At 46.5% G+C, this 25,122-nt stretch overlaps 1 protein-coding gene and 1 long non-coding RNA gene across 2 annotated transcripts in view; one reads left to right on the top strand and one right to left on the bottom strand.

Annotated features, from left to right (window-relative positions):
* Positions 1 to 15,177: 15,177 nt before the first annotated feature.
* Positions 15,178 to 21,156, bottom strand: Fzd8 (frizzled class receptor 8). Its single transcript, XM_023701924.1, has one exon. It carries the CDS (start codon positions 21,089 to 21,091, stop codon positions 19,118 to 19,120), a length of 1,974 nt encoding a protein of 657 aa, XP_023557692.1. The 5' UTR covers positions 21,092 to 21,156; the 3' UTR covers positions 15,178 to 19,117.
* A 2,746-nt stretch (positions 21,157 to 23,902) lies between these two features.
* LOC111812812 overlaps positions 23,903 to 25,122 on the top strand; it is a 3,981-nt gene continuing 2,761 nt past the window's right edge. Inside the window, exon 1 of the long non-coding RNA XR_002818207.1 lies at positions 23,903 to 23,960. This is a non-coding gene — a long non-coding RNA (uncharacterized LOC111812812). The remainder of the gene's footprint in view (positions 23,961 to 25,122) is intronic.

The following is a 25,122-nucleotide window of genomic DNA, read 5'->3' as shown; positions in this document are numbered from 1 at the left end:
AAGCAGTGAAGGAAAATTCAAATTTTTCATGGTATTCTCCCTTGATCATATTTACATGTTATGTTTTGGTTGTTCTTTACATTCTCTCCTCTTACTTCTACCCAGACAAAACAACTTTAAGGATTCTTAGTAGTAGGTCTGGGAATTCTATTAAGTTACTTTGGAGAACAGAGTGGGTGAGACATGATGGGATGATAAAATTGTGAACAGTTTTGTCTCAAGAGAAGGAGATGATTTAACAAGACAACAATCTGTCCTCTTAGAGAGGATAGAATTTCCCTAATAAAAGTTTTGATTCATTTTCTTTATTTTAGCTTAATACCTGCTTGTCCCTTTCCCTGGTTTTTCACATGATCAGGCTGCAATCTGTGAAGTTTGGCTTGAGGTGAAGGTTTGTAAGGAAGCGCAGACGTTCTAAGCCCTGCAGTGAGAGTGCTTGGGAAGCCGCGCAGGGCTGGGCTCCTGTGACCTAAGTTGCTCTTCCTCCTTTAAGACTCTGCCTTCCAGCTTTTTACTGAGGCGACCAAACCCCCTCATACCTTTGTCGGGAAAGTGATCTGCAAAGTGTGTAAGGTTATCACCCTTGGTTTACAAAATAATGTGTTCTTTTACATATGAGAATCTTTCTTTTTTTCACACTTTAGAAGGTTAAAATGCTTTTGATCTCAGAAATGTTATTTGAGAAGCAATTAAAAGCCTACAAATTGGTCTTCCTCACCTGGCATATTTGATCTGACAAAAGCCTAGGGCATTTTTAAAGTTTATGCTAAGTATACCCCATGCTATTTCTTTTAGAAATGAAAATTCGGGGCTGGTGAGATGGCTCAGTGGTCTAAAGCACCTACTTAAAACAAGCTTAGCAAAGCACAGGGTCCACGGTTCAATCCCCCAGCACCACATGCCAGCCAGCTGCGCCCCCTGGTGGGCTGAGCTGGACACACACACACACACACACACACACACACACACACACACAAATCAATAAATAAATAATTTTAAAAAAATGAAAATTCAGTAATCCTATGGAGAAATTTGTGGGAGTGACCATTAGAAAGAAATAAAAATGCTTTATGATAAAGCAAGTTCATCATAGCTTGTGTGCCCAGGGGAATCTTCAGAGAAAAGTTAAGACAGAGATTAAGACTCACAGTTAAGGGACAAGGAAACACTTTTGTGCTCTAATTAGTTAAGGACCTTGACATGTTGGTTTATGTGTATTTTCTCATCTATTATAAAAGGTACCATTCCTGGACCTAGAAATATGATATTTGCTGCTAATGTTAGATAAAAGGAGATTTTACTTCTGTAGAAGTAAAATATTACATATTAAAATGATTCATTATGTGTTTATTGAGAATACTTTATATACCTGGTGTTGTTTAGCCACAAGACTATATATAATAGAATGATTAGCAAGATTTTTTTTTACTTTTTAAAAAATGTATTTAGTTCAGGGTCTATGGGTCTCACTACACATATCGGACTCAATGATCCTCCTGTTTTCAGCCTTCCAAGCACTGAGGTTACAGTCACGTACCACTATGCCCAGTCTCAATCGTCATCTCAGCACGTGCCGGGGCGGGGCTATCATGGCATGGGGGTTAAAACCTGGTTCCCTACACTTGCCCAAGCAGGTGCTTTAGTCTGCTGAGCTATCTGGGCAGCCCTTGATTAGCAAGATTTGAATACTTTACCATAAACTTTCGGTATTCTATAAGTGAATCATCACTGAGCTGAACAGCGAAATCTCCTGCATACAGTAAGGGTATCAGGGGCCTTCACTCCTGAGTGGGGAACCGGAGGAAGCTGCACCTTTGGTGCACCTACTTCACCCACGCCTGTTGGCTCTGCTGGGTTGTCCTTCCTCAGCACACGTTCCCTTGCTGACTGGGACAACTGTGGCTCCTCTGTGTTTCTGCTGAGTGGCCTACAAAGGCTTGGCCCCCAGGGTGATGGTCCTGGGAGGCGCTGTGCCCCACAGGGGGAGGGGCCTTCTGGGGCCACTGGGGCTGCACCCTCATAAAGAAATGTGAGACACCCCAGTCTCAGTCTTTCTTTCAGTTTCTTGATTAGAGGTGGGAGCACTGTGCTCTGTAGTGCTTGTCCACCATTGCCACCTGAGGTCCTCACCAGAAACTGAAAACTGGGCTTGCACTCCCAGAACTATGAGCCAAGGTACACCTCTTTTTGCTTCCTTAAGTGGGCAGAGTAGGACATTTTGTTACAGTACTGTGAAGCTGACACAGCCACTCACCTAAGCGCATCCCATAGGAGACCTTGAACTCACTCGCCCAGCACCGTAATCAGCAGGGTGGAATGCGCCAGGGAACATGGCTTATCTTACATCCAAGGAAATGGAGGTCCAGGATGGCTCCCTACAGCAATCTGACTATTGGTGGCCAAGGTTCTCCTTCCTAGCTGGCTTTGGTTCTATTTGTAGCTCTAGGCTGCCTCTTGAAGGCAGTTAGGGAGTGATGATGGTTCACCATGCCTGCTGAGTGTGCTTTCTAGGAGCAAATTAACAAAGGCCCCAGGGTTCCAGTGGAGTGGGCCCTTCCCTTCCTCCCTTCTTCTCTTCCTTCCTTCTTTCCTTCCTTCCTTCCTTCCTTCCTTCCTTCCTTCCTTCCTTCCTTCCTCTCTCTCTCTCTCTCTCTCTCTCTCTCTCTCTCTCTCTCTCTCTCTCTCTCTCTCTCTCTCTTTCTTTCTTTCTTTCTTTCTTTCCTTCCCTGTCTCTCTCTTCCTTTCCTCTCTTCCTGCCTTCCTGCCTTCCTGTACTGAGAATAGAATTCAGGGCATTCCACATGCCAGGCAAATGCTCTACCACCGAGCTGCACCCCGATCTCTAAAATAAGTCTTTCATTGTGATATTGGAGGCAATAGGAGAGGATTATGGGAGACCTATAGGATAAGACTGGAATTGATGTTTGTCCTAGTTATTTTTATCACTGCTAGGAGAAAATACCTGACACCTACAAGTTAAAGGAGGAAAGGTTTTATTTCAGCTTAGTTTGAAGAGGTTTCAATTCTTAGTTGGCTGGTTCCAAGGCAGGGCAGCATGGCTCAAGGACATGGCAGAGGCAAAACAGTCAGCAGCAGCAGCAGCAGCAGCAGCAGCAGCAGCAGCAGCAGCAGCAGCAGCAGCAGCAGCAGCAGCAGCAGCAACAGCAGCAGCAACAGCAAAACAAGCCTCCCTTTCTCTTTTATCCCATCAAGTCTGTAAACCTTTTGGGTGGTGCCACTTACGGCCAGGTGGGACCTTCCTATTTTCCACATCCAGAACTACGCTAAGCCCTAATGCTAGTACCACATGCCTTAGGTCCAGTCAGCTCTGAAGGGCCCCACCTGTGAGCACATGAGGCTTGGGCAGGGGGCCATCTAGACACAAGCCATAACAATGTTTAATTGCAAAGTAGATTGGCAAACATTTTTGAAGTCAAAAATTATAATAGAAATATTAGAATGCAGAAATTGTGAAATAATGGCCCCATGGAGCCCTCCGTTACATAGTAGTGTTTATATTTTTAGTATTTGGGGCTTTAAGATTTACTCTTGTGTGGATTACTCACATTCTGCTGGGTAAAACCCCAGAAATTCACAGGAATTTTTTATGGTTTCCAGTCTTCATTTCCTACCACTACTAACCCTCCAACTGAGGCATTAAATACTGAGGTTGTCATCGAACAAAATGCTTTTAATTTTTGATATTAGAAAATAGCATAGCAGCAATGAGCAAGCCTTTTCTCAAGCTTTGGATTATTTTCTGAGATTAGCTTTCAGATGTGTTTTGTGAGGCTCACAGTCATTCTCAACTGATCACTAAGCCCCTCTCCACCAGCTGTGGACTACTTGTGCTGGTACCAGAGCTTTATGGGCTGAGCATTGAAGTGACAGCATGGAAAATGGCATTTCTCTCTGATGTGTTTTATGTAGTGTTTACATTTTATATAGTGACCTCTGGCCTCTCTTCAGTAGGTGGGATGTGTGGGCTGCCCCACTAAGCTGCAGTGCAGTCTCGTATGGGCATATTACCTGAGTCATTGGCGCAGGACGTTAACTGTATTTTAGTAATCAACCAGGGTTTAACGGGCCACATTTTAATGGATGTTGATCAGTTTGGTATCCTCAGGTACTTTCCATTTTGTATTTATTTCAAACATGGTTTTCCTCTATGCTTGAGGAAATCCCTTTCCAGAAAAAATTTTTGTGCAGATGAATTTCAGAAACCCGGTTCTACTTTTTCAGCCAAGATTCCCAAATGCTTTAGCTAAAAGATAGTCTTGCTGTATTCCCTGGCTGTTCATCCTAATCCCAGGATGAATGCTGGAGCATGAAGATTCATCTACACCTTGCAAACTGGGATTCTGAAAAGGAAGGATGTGGAGGACACGGATCTTCAGAAGGTGTGGAATCTACATGACCAGTCATTAGTTGGGTTGGGGATAAGGCAAGAAACCAGGCTTGCTTTGCTGGATCATGTTCATCCAAATGGTGGATGCCCATACATTGTAGTTTAGAAGAGCCAAGGTTGTACTGCCTCAAGAGTGTTTAGAAGATGGCTAGTAGGAAATGGGTCTTACTAGACCAGAGCTTGATGATGAGTTTGCCTTCAGACAGATTTGGAAGCAATTAATCCAAAGGTATGGTATTGTCCCAGGCATTCTGGCCCAGTGCCTTACTGCCTTACTTCTGTTCCAGGCAATCTCAAGGGGCAGGAAAGCAGGTGATATCAGCAAAGCTATTAAGATTCCTACATTCCTCCTCAGGGAGTGGATTTTCAGTGTCGTTCCCTGTTTTTCAGTTTGGGAAACAGACCTTATAGGAAAGAAGCCAGTCAAGCCAGCGTAGCTGAGTCTCCAAGTTCTTTGCTCCCATGTTTCTATACAACTCTTACTTTTCTGTTCTGTGTGTCCTCTTCTATTTTTTTTAAAGAAATATTTATATATTTATTTATTTGGTACAGGATCTCACTACACAGCTTGAATTCACAAGTGAGTCTCCTGTCTCAGCCTCCCTAGCACTGGGATTGTGGGTGTGCACAAATGCCTGGTTTCATTGGCCAGCACAGTGCAGGGCTGGCATGACATGTGGTACCAAGGATCGAACCTGGATCCTTGAGCTTACCAGACAGGTGTTTAGACCACCGAGCTACCTCCATGGCCCTGTGAGTCCTCTTCTGGCCCCACACTGGTTTTTACCCCGAAACTCTGAGAGCATAGAGGTTCGTCCATGCCCTGGTGAGCCCCAGGACTGCTTGGTTGACAGAGCAAGAAGCTACTGATTTACCCAACATTTCTTTTACAGTCTTGAGCTGTTGTTAAATCTGTTCTTTTCTTTTCAAATAGTCCTATCCTCATTCCACTTTTTTCTGTTGTGGCCACATTGCATTTTTATCAGATCACATTTACTTTTCTCTGGAAATACGTTTAAATTACAACATGCTAACCTATCTCATTCCCAGCTTTATTCACCAGACACAAATAGGCAATGTGGTCAGGAACCGTGCACGCAATAGTGGAAAAGGGAGGAGGCTGGGAGTGGCTTGTGGGCCTGCTGGTAGCTATCCTTTCTGGAGAAAATAGCTCAACCATTGAAATTAGTCCCATTATAATTTGGTGGCCTCCAGTTAGGTCCTTAACTCTGTCCTAGCCATGCCATATTTCTCTAGTTTATTTTCATGTTTCCAGCAACCATTTTCAACCTTTCCTATTCTCCATATACCTGTCCCCCAACTTCCTGCACAACATTCTGTATTGTTTATCAGGGGCAGACACTTAACCAGGACTTCTTGTGTGCCAGGCAGAGCTTGTGGCTTGCTTGGATCCTCTAACTTAGTCTGTTGTAGCACTCCAGCAGATAAGTACGATACTGTGGTGACACAGTGTACAGAAACTGTTCAGGGATGGTTCTGTCAATTCCGTGCTTCCCACTGCCACACAGGGTGGTGCTGGGAACCGGACAAGGGTTCAATAGAGAATATTTCAGTAACTTATTTTCATATAGGGAAAATTTAAAGCATGTGGGGCAAAGGCTGAGCATGGGACATGTGAAAGTCGCAGGCCAGGATAACAGGGAAGTTCTTGGAGTTGACAGAGGATTGCATGGTGACCACGGGTGAGGGACTGGCTATGAGCAGAAGAGAGAAGTGTGTGAGACCAGAAGAGGGAAAAGGTGGAGCAAATGAAGACACCTGTGCGAGTTGGGGGGGGTGTCATTAGGGCCTGGGGTGGGGAATGAGGACTGAGGCCCAGCATTGCTGCTAGGATGAACTGGGAAGGGAGCTGACCAGGACTCACAAGAGAGGTCACCTGATGTCCTTCTGCTAGAGGAGGAAGGTGCTAACTGGGCATTTCTAATTAGCCCCATGGGTATGATTTTGCAGAACAGGAAACTGAGGCTCACTGATAATCTTTTCACAGTCATACAGTAGAGGAAAATGGGGGAGATTGGGTCTGATTTAAAAATTAGGTCTGTAGTTCATAATAGTAGTGGGTTATCTGTAGGACTGGAAATGTCAGAAGTTGTTGACTTGAGCCTTTTACAGGTCAGCATATTAATACAGCTTTACTTTTTGTACCTTGTTTATATACTTTTCTGCTGGATGGTTAAGACCAAATAAAGCAAGGCCTATATACGTGTCTGATTTCATACCCCAACAACTCCTGCAAACTTTTGTCTTTTGTAAAACACTTGTCCTGTAATCAACTCTTGTTTTACGCAAGGCGCTTTCCCAACTCCTGTAATCTAGGAGCAGGGATACAGGAGATAATATCTTTGGCAACTGCTCATTTTTATTCAGAAGAGGATTTCAAGCTGTTTGATAAACTCCTACTACACACTTCTTTTCCTATCAGGTGTTTACAAGTTTGTTTGCATTTGGACCCTTTATCAGAAATAGTCAGTTTGCACTCAGTTTGTCTGCTCTGGGTACAGGCAACTTTAGCCTTTGTATACAATTTGAATATCAAAGTGATATAAACCTTAATCTAACATGCCATTAAAATAGGGGTGTGAAATGATGTTTCCACAATTCTTACAATTTTTCTAGGTGGGCAGGGCTCATCTATGACTGATATTTCAAATTACCAATGAAAGACTTAGGTTTTGAAGTAAGTCTTCAAGCTTGGGAAGCTTTTAAAAATTCAGAAGCACTGAGAAGAAAGGCTCCCTGTATGGGGCCACTATTCTGTGTTGAGCATGATGGATTACAGAAATGATTATGACCAGAGGAGGAGGAGAAGGAAGAGGAGGAAAAGGAGGAGAAGGAAATATGGGAATGCCCTGGACTTCTTGGGTGAATGGAGAGAAGTATTTGGTACTAAAGAGACAAGAAGGAAGAGAGAAAGAGAGAGAGAAAGAGGAGAGAGAGAGAGAGAGAGAGAGAGAGAGAGAGAGAGAGAGAGAGAGAGAGAGAGGAGAATGGAGCCACAAAGATCATTTGTGTAAGTGATGCTGAGAGTTGAAGGATGAACACCTCCTGCTACTTAGGGAAGTCAGGGACAAACACCAGACCAGAAGACATGAAAGAGTTTAAGGGCCTCCCATTTTGAACTGGAGCTGGATATGCAGAGGTAGGACAGGATGTGTGCTGGAATCTGTGTCTTTGAATATTAAGGGCTGCAGGGGAATGATGGCTTCGTGTGCACATGGGTCACACAGACCTGAAGGGCTAAACTGATAGCACCAGTGTTAGAACGCTAAGTGGGACCATCAGAGATTCAACAGAGACTCCTTTGTGTCAGTATGAGGTATGCTCATATATATGTAATTCAGAGAGAGAGAGAGAGAGAGAGAGAGAGAGAGAGAGAGAGAGAGTCTCCCATGATCTTTACACTGAGCTGCATCCCTAGGCCTTTATTTATTTTTAGATGGGTTCTCAATAAACTGCCTAGGTAGGACTTAACCTTGATGATTTTCCTGCCTCACCCTCCTAAGTGCTGGGATTATAGTCATGCATCCCCATTCCCAGTTTTTATTATATTTTTATACCTCATGGAACACTTAATATGGACAGGACATGTGCTCTATTTCTTTTGAGTCTTTTCTAAAAAGTATTTATTTATTTAGTATAGGATCTCATTATGCATCTCAGACTTGTGGCTATCCTCCTGTCTCAGCCTCCCCAGTGTTGGGATTACAGGCATGCACCATCACACCCAGTTTTGGTGGCTGGCTTGGCACTACCGGGGTTCCGGAGCTGGCATAGCATGCAGTACTGGGGATCAAACCTGGGTTCTTGTGCTTGCCAGGCAGTCACTTAGACCACTGAGCTACCTGCCAGGTCTCCTTTTGGGTCTAGAAGGGTTTGGCCAGCAAAGAGACTTGTGATAAGCTTCCATGTCAGTAAAAGATTGTGGGATGGAGCTGAGTACCTGAGAAAGAGATATGGAAGTCACCCATAAGGACCCAGAAAGATGGGGAGGGACTCCAAAGACGCACCTCACCCACTGTTCAAGTGGGTTTCCATTCCCTGGTTGGCAGGGAGCCCCCAACAGGCTCCTGTGGGTGGAGAGCAGGGAGGCAAGTACCTTAGAGGCAGAAACTCAAGGTGGAGATTTCAGGAATCACATGAATAGGAAGGTGGATTGACATTTAGGCTGCTTTGGTAAAGTCTTAATTATGCTAGGCAAATAACACCACTGAAATCCAACTGGAATTAGCATCTTTTGTTGTTACCTTGACACTCCTCACATTAGTTAACTAACAGTTTACAGCAAAGCTAAACCAGTGAGTCTAGGGGCCTCAAAAAGAATTGTTGACTGACTCCAGACTTAGCCTTTCTTCATGGAATCTGGAAAAATCTGTGTTAGTCTAGCACTAATCCTTCTGCAGTTGGCACAACACGACTGTGTTGGAAGGTTTTATGGAATTCACCACATTCATCCTTTAATTAGACTCAACTTGGATTTAAAAGCTTCTGTGTGATTTGGAAAAATCCAGTCTTTGCTCTCAAACTGCTAAATCCTTCGAGAATTTGAAGTCCAAATGTACAAAATCATAATAGAGTGTAAGGTTCTGTTAATCTTAAGAGTATGTGAATCATTTTAAGCCAAAAGTGTTTCAAACTTAGTCATTTTCTTCATATGAAATCCAAATTTCCAGCATGAAACTGATGAAGTTTTCTAGCATATAGAATATCATGCCTGAAGTATGGAAATTATATATGGATGAATTATTGCTTACGTGGCTATAGAATTTTGGTGATTAAGAGCTTTTTTTTTTGTTTCCTCTAAGCTTTTCTTATCATAATATTTCTTGTCTGTTCTTTTTCACTTCTCTCACTCACTGTTTAATTTCACTTGGTGTTCATTTCTCCCATGGTTTGGTGAGTTTCATGTGAAGAAACTGTCATAGCTGAATGTGGTTCTCCGAATGCCTTGTCCTAGCGTAGTGATTATGGACACAGGATTGCTGCCCAGTTCTGTGTGGGGTAGGTTCTTAACAGCTCTGCATTGATTACATGTTGTACAACAACACAATTTTTGAAAAAATCAGTCGAAAACTTTTCTCTTGAGATTAAATCACTGACAGTTCGTCATTATGAACACTACAAAGGAAAGAAGTATGTCACTAAGGAGAATAGTATCTTGGATTTCCTTCCTTTTTGTAAATAATATTGTAAAATTCACTTTCGGGCTTCAGTGTGCCATTTGTGTTTCAAAAGAAGTATGTGGTAAGGGCAGGGCAATAATTATCATTTTCATTTCAAGGGTGAGGCCAATCAGTTTCAGAAAAGTTATCAAGACCACAGGCCAATGGAGGGCCAAGGCAGAGCACACTCAGGCTGCAGTCTAGATCTTTGCACATTTCCCTTTGCTGTGGGCAGCAGAGAGCAGAAGCAGCTGTGGCAGAAAGAGAGGACATGGGGTTATACAGAGTGTGGGGGCTTGTGGTCGGCTTTCATGCCACTCCACAGGCCCTGTTAGTTTTGCTTGTTCTGGGCAAATGCTAGAATTACCTCCCTGCGCCATACTGCTAGATGACTTGCTTTGGCCATCAACGGATATAGAGATGACAGGTGTCATTTCCAAGCAGAAACCTTGAGAATAAGTGCACAAATTGATGCATTCATTACTACTGATGCAGGGATCACGGAAGCACATGCCAACATCAAGCTTTTGTCAACCTACATTTTTGGGTGCCCATGGTGACTAGAATCACTGTTGACACCTGCTGGGTAGTGTGTTAAATGAGAAATCATTTTCTGTTAGGTCAAGTGGCTGAGATTTTAGAGTAGTTTGCTATTATTACAGTACAGCTTTTCTTATTCTGGTGCGGACATTAAGGAGTGTAATGGGTAAAAATGCATGGATCCATGTGTCATTGGATGCTGGATGAGTCATCGGTGGATGGGCACATGTAGCAATTAGGGACTAGATGAAGCCAAGGGATAAACTTCTCTGTTCCAATTTCCTAAGTGTATAGCCATAAATAAACTACAAATCACTGCCATAATGATAGTTGCAGTCTTTACGATAACCAAGAGGCAGTAGCAAGCCAAGTGCCCAACCAGAGATGACAAGATAAATAAAATGTGCTATAATACTTAGTCCTAAAAAGGATGTACATTGGGACATACTACAGCATGTGTGGAGCTTGACAATATGCTAAGCAAAATACAGAAGTCACAAAAAGATGAATACAGCATGACCCACTTATATGAGGTACATTCTACTCTAGCCAAAGTTGTAGGTGCAGGAAGTGGGATGGAGGAGGCCAGGAGTCATGGGAAGGGGACAGGAATGAAAAGCAGCTGTTTAATGGGTATGGAGTTTCAGTTCTACAATACAAAAAAGTGCTAGTGAACTGTTTAACAAAAATGTAGCTACACCCAACCCTACAGAACTGTAAACTGAAAAATGGTTGGAATGCTAAACTTTGTGCTGCTTGTTCTAGAAATCATGATAAAATGAATAAACAGGACAAAAATGCACACAGACAGATTTGCATGATGAAACAAGCTTTTTACCCGCTGCTCTAGTCAGGCTCCATTCTATGCATTGCTATTGGTATTACAGTTTAATCTTCACAACAGCCCTACACAGTGGTGTGATGTGAGCTTCATTTTTCAGAGGATGGAGCCAGACAGAGAGGCTGAGTACCTTACTATCAACCAGTGGAGACAGACAGCGCACAGTGTATTGGAAAGGGATGGTGGAATAAGACCACTCCTATGGACAGGAAGTGAGAGAGAGGAAGAATGAGGGGCTGGGGACCCCAGTACCCTCAATGGAGCCCACTGAAGTCCTGAAAGCTTTGAATAGGACCCACTTCTTAAGGGTGCCACCACCTCTCAGGAGCACACACTGGGGACCAAGCCCTCATTCAACACATGTGCCTCCAGGGATAGTTAAGTTGTAAACCATAGTAATCACTTCTCCAAAATACAAGATGTTACACAGCATCAGGGAAATCTCAGAGTTTGCTTGCAGTTGAATTTCGGTCTCACATTTTTTTTTCCCCTTTAGCACTTTGGATTGAACTATTTGGCCTTTGCACTGTGCTACATCCCCAAGTGCTCCAATTTCTTTTTTGTCTTTTTGAAGACAGGTTTCACTGTGTAGTTCAGGATGGCCTTGAGCTCAAGTTGTAGCCCAGGCTGGCCTCAAATTGCCTGACTTCAATTTTGAGATGCATCTGGAAAAATCACTAAACTGCTCAGGCTGGGTTTGAATTTGTGTCCTTCTGCCTCAGTCTTCCAGAGTACTGGAATTATGGGCATGAGACTCTGTGCTTAGCACTTTCTGGATCTGTGATTAAGGATTCATGATTTCTTTCTTTCTTTTTTTTTTTCTTTTCGGTCTTTTTTTTTTTTTTTTTTTTTTTTTTTTTTAAACTGGGGATTGAACTCAGGCCCTTGTGCTTGCCAGGGAAGCACTTATTCTACTAAGCCATCTCCCCGGCTCCCATGACTTCTTTCATAATGCTCAGAGACAGATTTTTGCACTGTATGAAAGTTACCTTGTGATTCTACTCAGACTTTGTGGCTCATGCCTGTAATCACACCACTCTGTGAGGCTGAGACAGGAGGATGGAAAGTTCAAGCTCAGCCTGGGAGATTTGATGAGACCCTGGCTTAAATTAAAAAGTAAATAATAAACAGACCTGGGAATGTAGCTTACTGTGGAGGCCTAGGTTCAAGCCTTCTAACTCTAGATGTTTAGTAGCATTTAGTAAGACAGATTTCAGTTCCTTCTAAAGGTGGCGACAACACATCTGCACCTATTCATCATCCTCTCTGCTGCCAGTGCAGACCCTGCTTCCCCAGAAGTTGTGCCAAACCTAGGGCACTGCAGGCAGGGCTTCATCACCTGCCTACTTAATAAAAAAATAGGCACTGAACAAAAAGAAGACATTTAATTATCTTTCTAACTAATACATCAACATACAGGTTAGGTTTTATTTCTGGTTTCAAAGACACTACAAACAGCAAACTGGGTACCCTGCACACGCAATTCTGGGTTCTTTCTTCCCAGGAGAAAAAGCGGGATCCCCCCAAACTGCTCTCTATAATGAAATCAACAAAGCACGCAGTTCTCCCTTCATACCAGGTGGGGGCGCTCCTGCATCTTTCTGAATGCTATTGTAACTACCCTTCCGGGACACCCTCCCCCCACTATCCTAATGCCATGTCCAAGGACAGTAGTCAAGTGGATGACAGTAGCTGGAGTGCGGCTTGGATGTTGGCATTTAAACAAACAAACAAGCTCCTAAGTACTCCTAATATATATGTAGGGATGAGAATTGCTACTGGGAGTTAGATTTTTTTTTTTTTTTTAATGTATTTGGTTGTTGCAGGGTCTCACTATGCAGTTCTGACTCACCGTGATTCTCCTATTTGCAGCCTCTCCAGCTCTGGGATCACTGGCGTGCGCCACCACGCTCAAACTCTGGTTGGCTCAGCCCACCCTGGGGGTAGGGCTGACGCTGCATGTGGTGCCGTAGAGTAGACCACGGTCCCTTCGCTTGCCTACGCTTGCCTAAGCAGGCGCTTTAGTCCACTGAAGTATTTCACCGACCCAGGAAGTTAGGTATTTAGAACTAGGTGTTATGGAGAAATTAGTGCTAATTGTTTTCTCATTTAATTTAGTGCATGATTCTCTAAAGTATGAATATGGTGACATCAATAGGTACATTTCTCCTCTCTCATTCATTGTTGTCCCGGCGGTTTGAAAACTACTCAAACTTGGTTGCTGTCTTAGTTACTCTTCTCTCGTTGCTGGGACAAATACCCGACACTCAAAATGAAGAAAGGAAAGGTTTATTTAGCTCACAGTTACTGGAGGTTTAAGTCCATACTCAGCTGGGTCCAACTCAGAGCAGCACATAGCAGAGGGCAACCTTTCATGGCGGCAGCAAAGAGCAAGAGCACAAGGGAGGGGTAGCAGCAGCTCAGGCAGCTGGCTTCTCTTCCCACCTTACATTGTAATGCAAATTACCTGCCTCAGGGCAGGCAGCATCCACACCCACAGTAATCAATCACAAACTCCAGAAGCTGCCCCAAGACTGCATGAGGCTTTGGGGGGACACCTAGACAGAAACCATAGCAGTTGCTTAACTGCAAATGTTTTTGTTTCCTTAGTGCTGAGACAAAACACCTCACACCCAAAGTTAAAGGAGGAAAAGCTTATTTTGGCTCACGGTTTGCAGAAGTTTCAGTCACAGTTGGCTGGCCCCAGGCCGGGTGGCACAGCAGAGGAGAACCAGTTCATGCTAGGTGGAAAGCAACAAAGTAGTGATGAAGAAGCAGCAGAAGCAGCCACCTCCACAGATTTCTTTTTGTCCCTTTTATCCCTTCCAGTGGCACCTTTCAGATGGGACACTCAGGGTAGACTATCCTTAATACCAGCATCACATCCTTAATCCTAGCATCACACACTCTACAGCCAGTCACCAATGAAAAGCCCCTCCTATGACCCCATACAGTTTTGGAGGCTTTCTAGATACAAATTGTAACATGGTGTGCCTTAACTTTGACACTAGCTGGCTGTCTCTTCCATTTTTCTCTGTTGCTTGTTTGTTCCGGTACCACCATCAGCATCTTCTGCTCCATTTTCCTGTGATGCTGTCTGTGCTGGTGCTGCTGCTCCTTTGTTCCCTCTGCCTCTGCCTCCTGACACAGACTCACTTTCTCCCCAACCCTTCCCAGGCTGCCCTGAAAGACTCCAGGCTCTGCTGGCCAGCATGGATGTTTCCCACATCTGGCCCCTCTCCCCAGTGTGAGCTCCATTAATAACAGGTTGCTCCATCCCTCCCTCTGGTCCAGGCAGCTCTGCATGGGGCTAGAACACAGCCTCTGTGTCCTGTGTTTTACATCAGCTGGGAAAATGCTCATGTGGCAACTACTAAATTGTTGTGCATGTGGAGAGCTGGTGTGCTGGCTTTGGGCAGGCAATCTGCCCAGGGGAGTCACCATGCCCTCGGGACACTCCAGTAGGGCCTTTTCTCTGGGGGGACACCATCTGAGTGTCTACTGTGAGCACATAGAGTAGTGGCACTGGGGGTTTCATAGGAGAGCAGGGAAACATTAAAGACCAATGGGAACTGAGTGACAGGCAGGACTGGTAGCTGCTCCTGACTGTGACCCTCAGCAAACACACTTGTCTCTGGGCCTCAGCTTCCTGACCTGTAGGAGGAGGGGATGAGAGGCTGGGCCTTCTGTACCTTGGTGAGCACGTGGAACATGGAGTCCCGATTCTCAATGAGAGACAGAGGGGCCATAGCAGTGATGCCACTGCCAGGAAGGGGGGCTCTGGACAGCTCTGCTCACTCAGCAGTTTCATGATCCCATTGGTCCTGGCCAATGTCTCCTCCCTCCTTCATCCCCTTGGCCACCCAGGTTCACAGAAACAGGATGTGTACATCCATGGTGTGGTGGAGCCCTCCATTTGAACTCATACTTGTCTTTCAAACCCTGGCCTTCCTGCCCTCCTTCCTCTGGTCCTAAGCAGATGCTTTGTCTTTATCCCTTTGGGCAACCTTGTCCGCTACAGCAGTTTCTATTCCTTGAAGTGTTTCCTTGAACACCTGGCTAGATCCTGGGTGGACTGTGCCCCTTCCAGCCCAGCTGCCTCCTGTGAAGCACAAGGAGCATATGCTGGAATCAGCTCATCAGTATCCACGTGGGAAGCTGCCAAGTGGTACCTTTAATTATGCACACCAACACTATCCCATCTCAAAGCAGTCTTTATTATCCATTGTCTCTGCCAGTAATGATTCACTATGGCAGACTTTGGCAAGCATCCAATTCTTCAACTAAAAGTAACTCAGAAGATAATTTTTAAAGAGATACATCTTTTGATTTCAACACAGTTAACATCATAATTTCAGCATAACCATTATGTTGAAGACTTAATTCCACGGAAATTAATGAAAATAATCTGATTGTGATCCAGGTATTTCTTGTGAGGCCTGAAACAAATACAAATTTGGGATCTTTTTCTTAAGAGAAAGGACTCCAAATTATGAATAACTTCCAGGCTGTGGGCGTGGGCTCTGAAGCTCGGTCCTCAGTCTGAAGGAGGGAACGTATGCATCCTGCAGATTCCAGCACCTTGCGGCACCACAAGGGGGCAGCATAGCATCAAACTGGAAGATGATCACGCCTCAAATTTGAGATTAGTGTTTCAGCAGAACTTTTGCTGCCATACTTTCAACGGCATCCTGTGCTCTGTGAGGGACTCTCTTTCTATGCTTTTCTTTCAAGCAAGACAATCTGGCTTCCTTCCCCTGGGTAAAAGGATCTCAGACATCTGAAACTTAATCAGTGCAGGTTAAGAAAGTCATGTGACACTGTCCGCCCTTAAAATTTTTTAAATAAGCTTCCCCTTTTCCATCTTAGGTACTTTTGAATTGCATTTATTATAAAGCACAAAGAGTGTATTCCACATAACCCCACAAGTGATTTTAATGAGCTTTGGCTTTGCTAGAGGTTTAACCATCTTAGATTTTATTTACATTGATCTTTTAGCCACAAGTAACTACAACTTCCCCACTCCTAAGTATTTGACAAAAGTTTCAAAAACTAACATGTTTCATATAGCAATTAAAGAAACTCCCCTAATAGGGGATGCCCTGGTATTTGATGTAATCACTTAACACAAACGCACCCAGAGGGACCTTGCTCTGTTTTCCCCACCCCTGAAATCAATTTTGGATGTTTTTAAACCCCATTTAGGTATTGGTAAATTTTTAATCCAGATTTTGGCCTTAAAGGCAAAACACCAGCCTCTAAACTCAGTCTGCTGTGATGATGGGTGCAGGTATTTTTACTGAAAGCATCCCCAGAATGTCAGGACAAGTTTTTCTTGCTTACAGTTAGCATACCATAGCCAGTTTTTAAAATGAGTGAGTGAAGTGAAATCAAATACGGCACTTTACAAGGATACACGGAGGCATTAAGAATGTGAAAAGCTTAAAGTTAGGCATTTCCCATTGTACCCCATGGTTGAAAATATGTCAACAATGAGACTGTCACATTAGAAAACTCTTATCTGTCTAGTGACTTCCAACAGTCTTCCATCCTCCATATGTGGTAAAGACCAGTCTTTAAAATTCTGTGCTATGACTGAACAGGTAAGGTTGGTGGCTAGTGTACACACACTACAACCTGAGTTACCGTGTGGGTTCCACACAGCCCACTATGGGTACTTAAGTTATAACACAGAATGAGTACAATCACTGGCAAGGTAAAGATTTTTGTTTTTTACAAAACAAAATTGGCATGATAGCTAATGTAGGCATTCTTATTATATACTCAAATTTTAAAACCCAATTAATACCAAGTAGGATGCTGGAAAGAATTTACAAACTGTCATTGCCAGGAAACTCTTCTCAAAAACGTCTTGCATGAGAGAGATCAGAAGAGGGGCCATTTTCATCCTATTAATTTTTTTAAAAAGATTTTCTTTAAAACTATTAAATGTTCCTGTTAAGAAAATAAAGAGAACAAACAGCTAAGGAGAGTGCATACCACCAGTCCCCTCCACCCCACAGTGATTGATGCCCCTGCCATTAGCAGGGTAGCTGCCCACTTCTTATGGTGATTGACAGGCTAATAAGGAACCTGGGGCTATCTTTTCAGTCTGAACACACAACCTCACCAATTACTTTTAAATTATTGCTAATCTGCCCCCAAAATAACAAGCATAAGGAATAAAAATATCTCAAAAAGAAATGTCTGCCGAAGCAGTTTTCACTTCCGGTACTTTAAAAGGTTCAGTTCAGAAAACTTGCCAGAATTTAGTCAATAGAATTTAGGCACTGAAGATTTTTTTTTAAAGAAAAACTTGTAGTTTATAATAGTTCATTGGTTCAATTAGGAGCGAAAAAGAAGGGAGTTTTGTAATGCAATTGTCCAGCAAAGGAAAATGCTTTAAATTGGGGGATTATGTGCACAGACCACCTGTAGGGCATTCAGAGCCCTTTTCTATAATGCTTCAACCCACGCCTAGCTGCCTGCCGGCTGGCTAACAATGCCGGGAAAAGCTGTTTAAAAGGCTGCGCGCACTTGTGCCTCTGGTCTTCACTAACTGTTACAAGTCTTCCTCTCCCTCGCTCTCTCTCCTTTTTAAAGTAAAAGTCCCACAGCCCTTTAATGGAAGAACTTTAAGGCTCCGCGGTGGCCAATTGCTCTGCAGCAAGAGGAGCTGGGCAGCGGGGAAAGAAACTTCAGACCATACAGCACATTTGGAGAGGAGAAAAGATCAAAGTTTTTCAAACTCAAAAGACCAAGTTCCCTACAGATTAACCCTATTCATTTAGCTCCACTTAAAGGAATGATGTGCTGAGCCACTGGGCAGACAGGTAAAAAGTTCAACAATTGCCAAAGCATTCTTCTGCTAATTCAACAGCCTTCTGCTCAAATAAATTAGCTTAGTCTTGACAGAGGAACAATAGCTTTTTCTCTAGGAAAAGAAGCACATTTGGTATACACAAGCATGGAAGGTTATTAAGATGTTAACCCGTTAGTTTAATCCATTAAAGAGCGCCTGCCCCACTACCAGATTGTCAAGTGACTTGTACTGCAGGCCTATCTGGTTTAGAATATCAACCTCCACTCTTACACAGTGATCAGTTCCTGAAAAACTAGGTGCTTTGAAAATCACAGACTCGAGATATGAATGTGAGGTTTTGAAACTTTTAGTGATATCATACAAGATAAATAACAAGGACTATGTGGAATTTCTATCTTTGCAAAAAGTCCCATTTACACAACTAAAGTGAGTTGTAATTCATGTATCAGCAAAGAGCTACCATTTAAACACCATCCTTGGAGAAGGTGAAAAATCTCGATTTTGGTTCCAGTTCCACAGTGATATTTACTTTGTTAACAGTCTGTGAATTAGGGGTTAACAGGCAATTTTCTCCATGCCTAAAGGTCAGTGTACAGAATGACAAACCAGAGAAATCCATTTTCCCCATGCACCCTTAGCAAGCACGGTAAAGGTGACAGCTTAGAAGAGGCGGGGGCGCGGGCAATGTTTAAATCATTTATCAAAAGTCATTTATTGACAAAATATAATACTTATATTTGTTCTTACAGGGGTAGCCTCTAAACTTTTTACAAAAAATGTACACAATGTATATCTTTGATATATACATATTTTACACATTTTACAATTTAACAAATAATTATATAAATACATCCTCTAATGTAAGAAACCCGTATTTACTTAGGGTGTATAATTAAGACATATCTTGTTTATTTAAGGCATCTGCCTGGTCATTAAGAATACCCAAAACCGTGCAATCCTATTAGGTCGCCGTCCTCCCTCCTCCAGGGTACAACGGGAGGATGAGTCCACGTGGAAGAGTCGAGAGGGAGGAAAGGTGTCCCTCGGGTGAAGGCTGCGGCAGAGGCTTCCAGCTCAGCACCGGGTAACCTGGAGCGCAGCAGACCCCAGCACCGCGCAGTCCGCCAGGAGGAGCTCCGAGTGTCATTGGAGGCGAGGAGGCCGGGAGGCTTCAATGCCAGGTACTTTGTTCTGAGCGAGTCATTTAGGTCCCAGCTAATGGATACCATTAAGAGTTCATTATCATGCTAATAGCAATCAACAAGGTGACGCGGTGGGAACCTCCGCCCTTTCAGGGTCCCTGCCCCCCACCCCCACCCCTCCGCTCAGACCTGGGACAATGGCATCTGCTTGGGGTAAGACACCGAGCTGGCAGTGCCAGACCGCCAAGTCAGGCCGGTGCTGACGTCACTGTAAAGCGAGCCCCCGCCACCCCCGGGCCCCGCGCCGCCTCCGGGCCCCGATCCCCCGGCGCTCCCCGAGCCGCCCTTGCTGGCCCAGCAGCAGCGCGTGCACAGCGCGCGCCAGGACTCCAGCGTCTTGCCGGACCACACCCACACGCCCGAGGTGATGCCCACCACCAGGCACATGAAGTACTTGAGCATGAAGACCGCGTAGTCCGGCCGGCGCGCCTGATCCGGCTGCAGGTCTCGCAGGCAGGGACAGTTGTGCGCCGCCTCCCAGCGAGCGCGGTTGTGTTGCTCGTAGAATAGGCAGGCGACCACGACGGCGGCGGGCACAGTGTAGAGCACGGTAAAGAGCCCCAGGCGGATCATGAGCTTTTCCAGCTTGTGCGTCTTGGTGGGGCCGCCCTGCTGCTTAATGACCGAGCGGATACGGAAGAGCGACACGAAGCCGGCCAGCAGAAACATGGTGCCGATGAAGAGGTAGATGACCAGCGGCGCCAGCACGAAGCCCCGCAGGTTGTCCAGGCTCTGGTTGCCCACGTAGCAGATGCCAGCCACTGGATCACCGTCTACCGAGCTGAGCGCCAGGACAGCGATGGACTTGACGCTGGGCACCAGCCAGGCGGCCAGGTGGAAGTACTGCGAATAGCCAGCGATGGCCTCGTTGCCCCACTTCATGCCGGCTGCCAGGAACCAGGTGAGCGACAAGATGACCCACCAGATGGAGCTGGCCATGCCGAAGAAGTAGACTAGCAGGAAGACTACGGTGCAAAGCGCGGGGCCAGTGGTCTCGTAGCGCACGTGCTGCCCCACAGCGCCCAGCTCCTCGTACTCACCGCGCGCGCCCGCGGCCCCCGCGCCGCCCGCCGCGCCCCCCGCTCCCGCTCCCGCACCCCCCGCTCCCGCGCCCCCACCACTGCAGGCCACCTTCTCGTGGCCCGCCACCAGGCGCACCAGGTAGCCAACCGACACGAAGAGGTAGCAGGCCGACAGGAAGATGATGGGCCTCTCAGGGTACTTGAAGCGCTCCATGTCGATGAGGAAGGTCGATACTGTGGCGAAGGTGGACACGAAGCAGAGCACGGACCACAGGCCTATCCAGAAGACGGTGAAGGCGCGCTCGTCGGGGCTGAAGAAGGGGTTGTGACAAGGCAGTGCGCAGTTGGCGATCTGACCAGTCCTAACGCGGTTGTAGAGCGGGTGGCGCTCGCTGGACACGCTGACCATGGGCGCGCGGCACTGGCACCCAGGCTCGCAGGGGGCCTTGGCGCCACCGCGCGCCCCAGTGCCCCGGCCCGCGCTCCCGGTGCTCCCACCGTCTGTGCCGCCCCGATGCGGAGCCCGGGCGCCGGGCACCCGGCCTTGCCCGCTGCCCGAGGCTGGCTGCTCGGCTGGTGGGGGCGGCGGGCCGGGCGCGGCCGTGGCGGGGTCGCTGCGGTTGTAGTCCATGCACAGCGTGTCCGGGCTGCCCTGCTCCGGCAGCCGGTCGCAGCGCATGCGGTCGGGCCAGGCGAAGCCGTACTGGCGCATGAGCGGCGCGCAGCCGGCCTTGGCGCGCTCGCACACTGCGCGGCAGGGCGGCAGCGGCTTCTTGTAGTCCTCCAGGCAGATGGGCGTGTACATGGAGCACAGGAAGAACTTGAGGTCGGGCGAGCACTGGATCTCCACGAGCGGCCAGAACTGGTGCACCTCCAGGCCCGCCTCGTCCTGCGTGTCGTGGTTGAACTGGTTGGGCATGTAGGTGTAGTTATAGCCCACGCCGCGGCACAGCGGCACGGTGATCTCCTGGCACGCCAGCTCCTTGGCCGAGGCGGCCGCCGCACCGCGGGAACGCTGCAGCAGCGCGAGGGTGGCCAGCAGCGAGGTCACCTCCAGCAGCGAGCTCCACTCCATGCTGGGGCGCGCGGGGCTCCCGGCGGGAAGGGCGGGTGGGGTCGGGGGCCCGCGCCCTCGGGTCGCGCTCAGCCCTTGCGCGGCGCGGCGCGCCCCCGGCTCATCGCCCGCGCGCCCGGCCCCCTCCCGCCGCGGACGCAGCGAGTTTCGTTTGGGCCGCGGCGCAGTCCTGCGACTCAGCCCTCGCGGGCCCTCTCAGCACCTGGGAGGAGGCTCATGCCCGCCCCAAGGCCGCGCAGCCTGGGCCGGAGTTCGGAGCCTCTTCCTCCGGGTCTTTCCGCCGGTCAGCTCCGCGCCGCGCTCAGGGTGCAGTCGCTCGCGAAGCAGCCCCTTCCCTCAGGCGCCCTGAAGCAAATCCAGACCCTAAGCAGCGCAGACACCGGTGCCTAGTGGCGCGGCAGGAATTGTGCCCCGCGCTCAACTTGTAGGCTCAGCCCGCGAGCGCCAGCGGCCGGCTCATGAATATTTATACAGCTGCATCTGGGCTCCGCCCCCGTCTCCGTGCACCAATCACCGGGCGGCCGACTTATGAATATTTATATTGCCTGGACAGGAGCCCCGTCCCGGTCCCGGAGCGCCAATCACTGGCGGCGGGGCGGAGCCCAGGCGCCCCAGGCGCCGCGCTCCTTAAGGAAGTCTGCGGGCGCCTCGCGGCCCTCTGAGTCTTCCGCCCTGGGGAGTTTGGTAACCTTGGGACCGACTGGGGGACAGTGAGCCGCGACTGTCTTCAGAAACTCCACGGTGCCCGAAGTCTGTTTTCATTTCCCTGAGACAGCACTCGGGGACTAGAACGGGCTTGTATCCTAGCGCGCCTCCCTAGCCGGTTTCAAAGCAGCCAAGCTTCTGCCCTGTTCTAGCCTGGAGTAGGGGCGACCTGCTGGCGGGCTTCCGGGCCGGAGGGGTCCCTGGCGGTCTCGGAAAGCCGGGAGGCTGGTCCAGGGCTGCCGGCAAGGGTTCCGGGAGGGACGGGTCCCTGGCGGTCTCGGAACGCAGCGGGGCGGGGCGTGGAGCTCGGGAGGGGGGGTCCCTTGTGACCTCGCTGTTGACCCAGGGAGTCCCAGTTTTCTTACCTAAAAAGTGGGGTGATCACACCACAGAGTTCATGGTGCTTTCGATAAGTAGAGGAGATAAAATATATAACACATCCGGAACCAGTGCTTCCTTTTAGAAGAGGTTTCTATACTTCCTTTAAAAAGAAAACGAAAACTTATAAATGGGACTGGAAACCATCCCAGGATTCTGTTAGCTCCGCACTTTCGGGCACAGTCATGCGTCCAAAGTTCCTGTTTGCTAGAGCCTCCTTTTCTCCTGGGAGGTGGCGCTGCGCCGGGGTCCACGGACACGTCCCCAAGGTGGCTCCAGCCATGCGCGTCCTCGAGGTGGCTACAGTCGTGCGCGTCCCCGGTCGCTCCAGCCTTGCGCAGCCCCGCGTCCGCCTGGAGAAGGAGGGGGGTTGTGAGCCCCGGCGGCCTGGCAGGTTCATTTACGCTTGTTAGGACATCCCAGGGGGTTGTCTTTCTCCCAGAACGGAGTGTTTATTTTTTAATTGATGTGCTGTTTCATTTAGCGCTTGTATGGAACTCATGCTGGGGCTGTAATTACTGTAATCTCGGGAACAAGCATTTCAGTGAACCAGGAGGGTGGCACCAGCCCCCTCCCTCTCACGCGCTCTCCTTCTCCCTTCTCTCTCTCTTTTCCTCTCCTTTAATCCCCACTACGTACATTCACTTTCTCTCTCTTTCCCCCTTTCTTCTTCTCCCCCCCCCCTTCTCTTTCTCCTTTCTACCTTCTTCGCCCTCCTTTCTTTCACACATTTTTTTCTCTTTTTGTTTCATGATTTTTGCTCTTTGTTACGTTTCATGCCAGGAACAAGTAGAAGCAGGGAACACAAGTTACTAAGGGAGTGGGGGACAGAGAGGTCACTTCAGGGTTTTTGTTAGTTGGTGTCTGTCTGTTTAAAAACAACTCTTGTAGCAAAAGAAAATTAGCCAGCAGCGTTCGTATGTCGCTGGAGCTGGTGGAATCCGTCTTCCTCCTCCTGTTCTCTCCGGCTCTGCGCAGCAGCCTCATTCTGAGGCACGCTGTAGGCAGGATAGAAACACGTCTGCTGGAGTTTTTGGCAAGTTTCCTATGTGCTTTCGCCCACTATAGCCATATAGCTACAACCGCCATCGCGTCTTTCTTCTCTCTCTCTCTCTCTCTCTCTCTCTCTCTCTCTCTCTCTCTCTCTTTTTCTCTCTCTCTCTCTGAGTTAGGACTTCTTTATGGTGAAAGCAACACTTCTTACTTTTGTCTTGGAAAAACTTAACTCCGTCAGAATCGAAATTCAAAACTTCGGAAATAGTAGCCAAATCATCAGAAAACGTACCATTAGGAAATGCAGGCACGACCTTGACTTTTTTTTTTTTTTTTTAAATCGATCTTCCTGATCTTCCTTGTATCAGAATCCCATTTGTGGTACGTTGACTGTAGCGTCACCTATCTCTTTAGAGGGAAGCTTGCTGTGATGGGCTAATCCCCAGGTCACTCAACTGCACCTGGTAGTCCGAGGTCGAGCCCAGCAACCAGCCGCAAGCAGAGTCCCCTTCCAGCCCGCACCCCTCCCCCACTGCCCAGCCGGGAGACCACGAAGGGAGGGGCTAGTTTCCAAAAGCAACATAGGCGGCCAAAGTTTCTACTGCTGGCCTTAGGCAGGGAAATGTCAAACAGTGAAGTTTAGAATTACACTATATAAATTTACTAGAATTAGGCAAAACAAGCTGACATTTGAAAATTGATGCTGAAAATAGTTGATTTTGGCACTGTGGTTTTTTTTTTTTCTTTTGAGAGAAGATGAAAAGTTTGATGATGTGGAACTTGGAAATTTTTGGTAAGCTTGCATGAAAAAATAAGCACACAAAAAGTTCAGACTTTCAACTATCCGGCTATTACTGACTTGTACTATTAAAACTACTTGTATAAAATCATGAGGAGCTTACTTTTAATAGAGAAATATAGCAAACAGTTTTTAGATTTAGTATTAAATTAGACAGCTCTACTTGACAGTCAGAGAATTATAAAATGAATCAGTGTATAAAAGTCAATGATAAGTCAGCTAGGAGAAACCATATCATTAATCTATGCTGCCAGCTAAATGCTGACATTTTCCTTTGTATTTAATAAAACAATTATATTAAGGAGAGGGAAAATAGCTTTGAGTGACATAAATAACAAAAGAAAGCTAAAGGGATTTCTCAGGAGTTGTCTTGTTACTGAATGGCATACAAAAATAATACTATTTCTGTTAGTCAGCTTTCCAATATCATTACAGTAGATACCTGAGATGATTAATTTATAAAGAGCAAAGGTTGATTTTGGCTAACATGATTAAAGTTGACTGGCCTCACTGCTTCTGGTCCTGAGGTGAGGCAGGTTACTTTACTGGGGAATGCATGGTAACGCAAGGCTTCTTCCCTTATTTCTGAAATACAACAACAACAACAACTGGGATCCCACATTTTTTGGGGGGACATACCAATGACTTAACTTCCTTCTCTTAGGCTCCACCTCTTGAAAGTTTCCACTACCTCCTGATAGCATCACACAATGGGAGCCAAGGTTTAAACAGATCTTCAGGGAATGTTGTTATCAAATGACGGAGCAGTTGAAGGCATGGTCCATGTCAGAGAAAGGAAGGCTTTTGCTGAACACTCCAAGTTAGATTGGAGGCTATCAATGTAGCAACTGTAGAAATTCTTAAAATGCTTAGAAAATTACGTATTAGATTATAATTAAAACTCAACCTAAGAATCTTGATACAAAAGAGGCCCTAACATATACTAATCAAATGATATGTTCAAAAATGGCACAGGGAACCAGTTGTAACTAATGAAATGTTTCAGTGTTATATCAAACACTGATTATAAAAAAGTTTGTTTTTCTTTTTTTTTTTCTTTTTTTTTCAAAGTTTTATTGATAAACAGCAATGAGACAGTTTCAAATCAAATCGGAAGTACAGTTTCAACAAATAATACACTGCATATATTCTTCTT

The sequence above is a fragment of the Octodon degus genome, unplaced genomic scaffold, assembly GCF_000260255.1.
Source record: "Octodon degus isolate 3935 unplaced genomic scaffold, OctDeg1.0 scaffold00144, whole genome shotgun sequence".
In the NCBI taxonomy this organism is placed as follows: domain Eukaryota; kingdom Metazoa; phylum Chordata; class Mammalia; order Rodentia; family Octodontidae; genus Octodon; species Octodon degus.
Note: the sequence above shows the minus strand (reverse complement) of the source record. Positions and strands in the feature narration are given on the sequence as shown.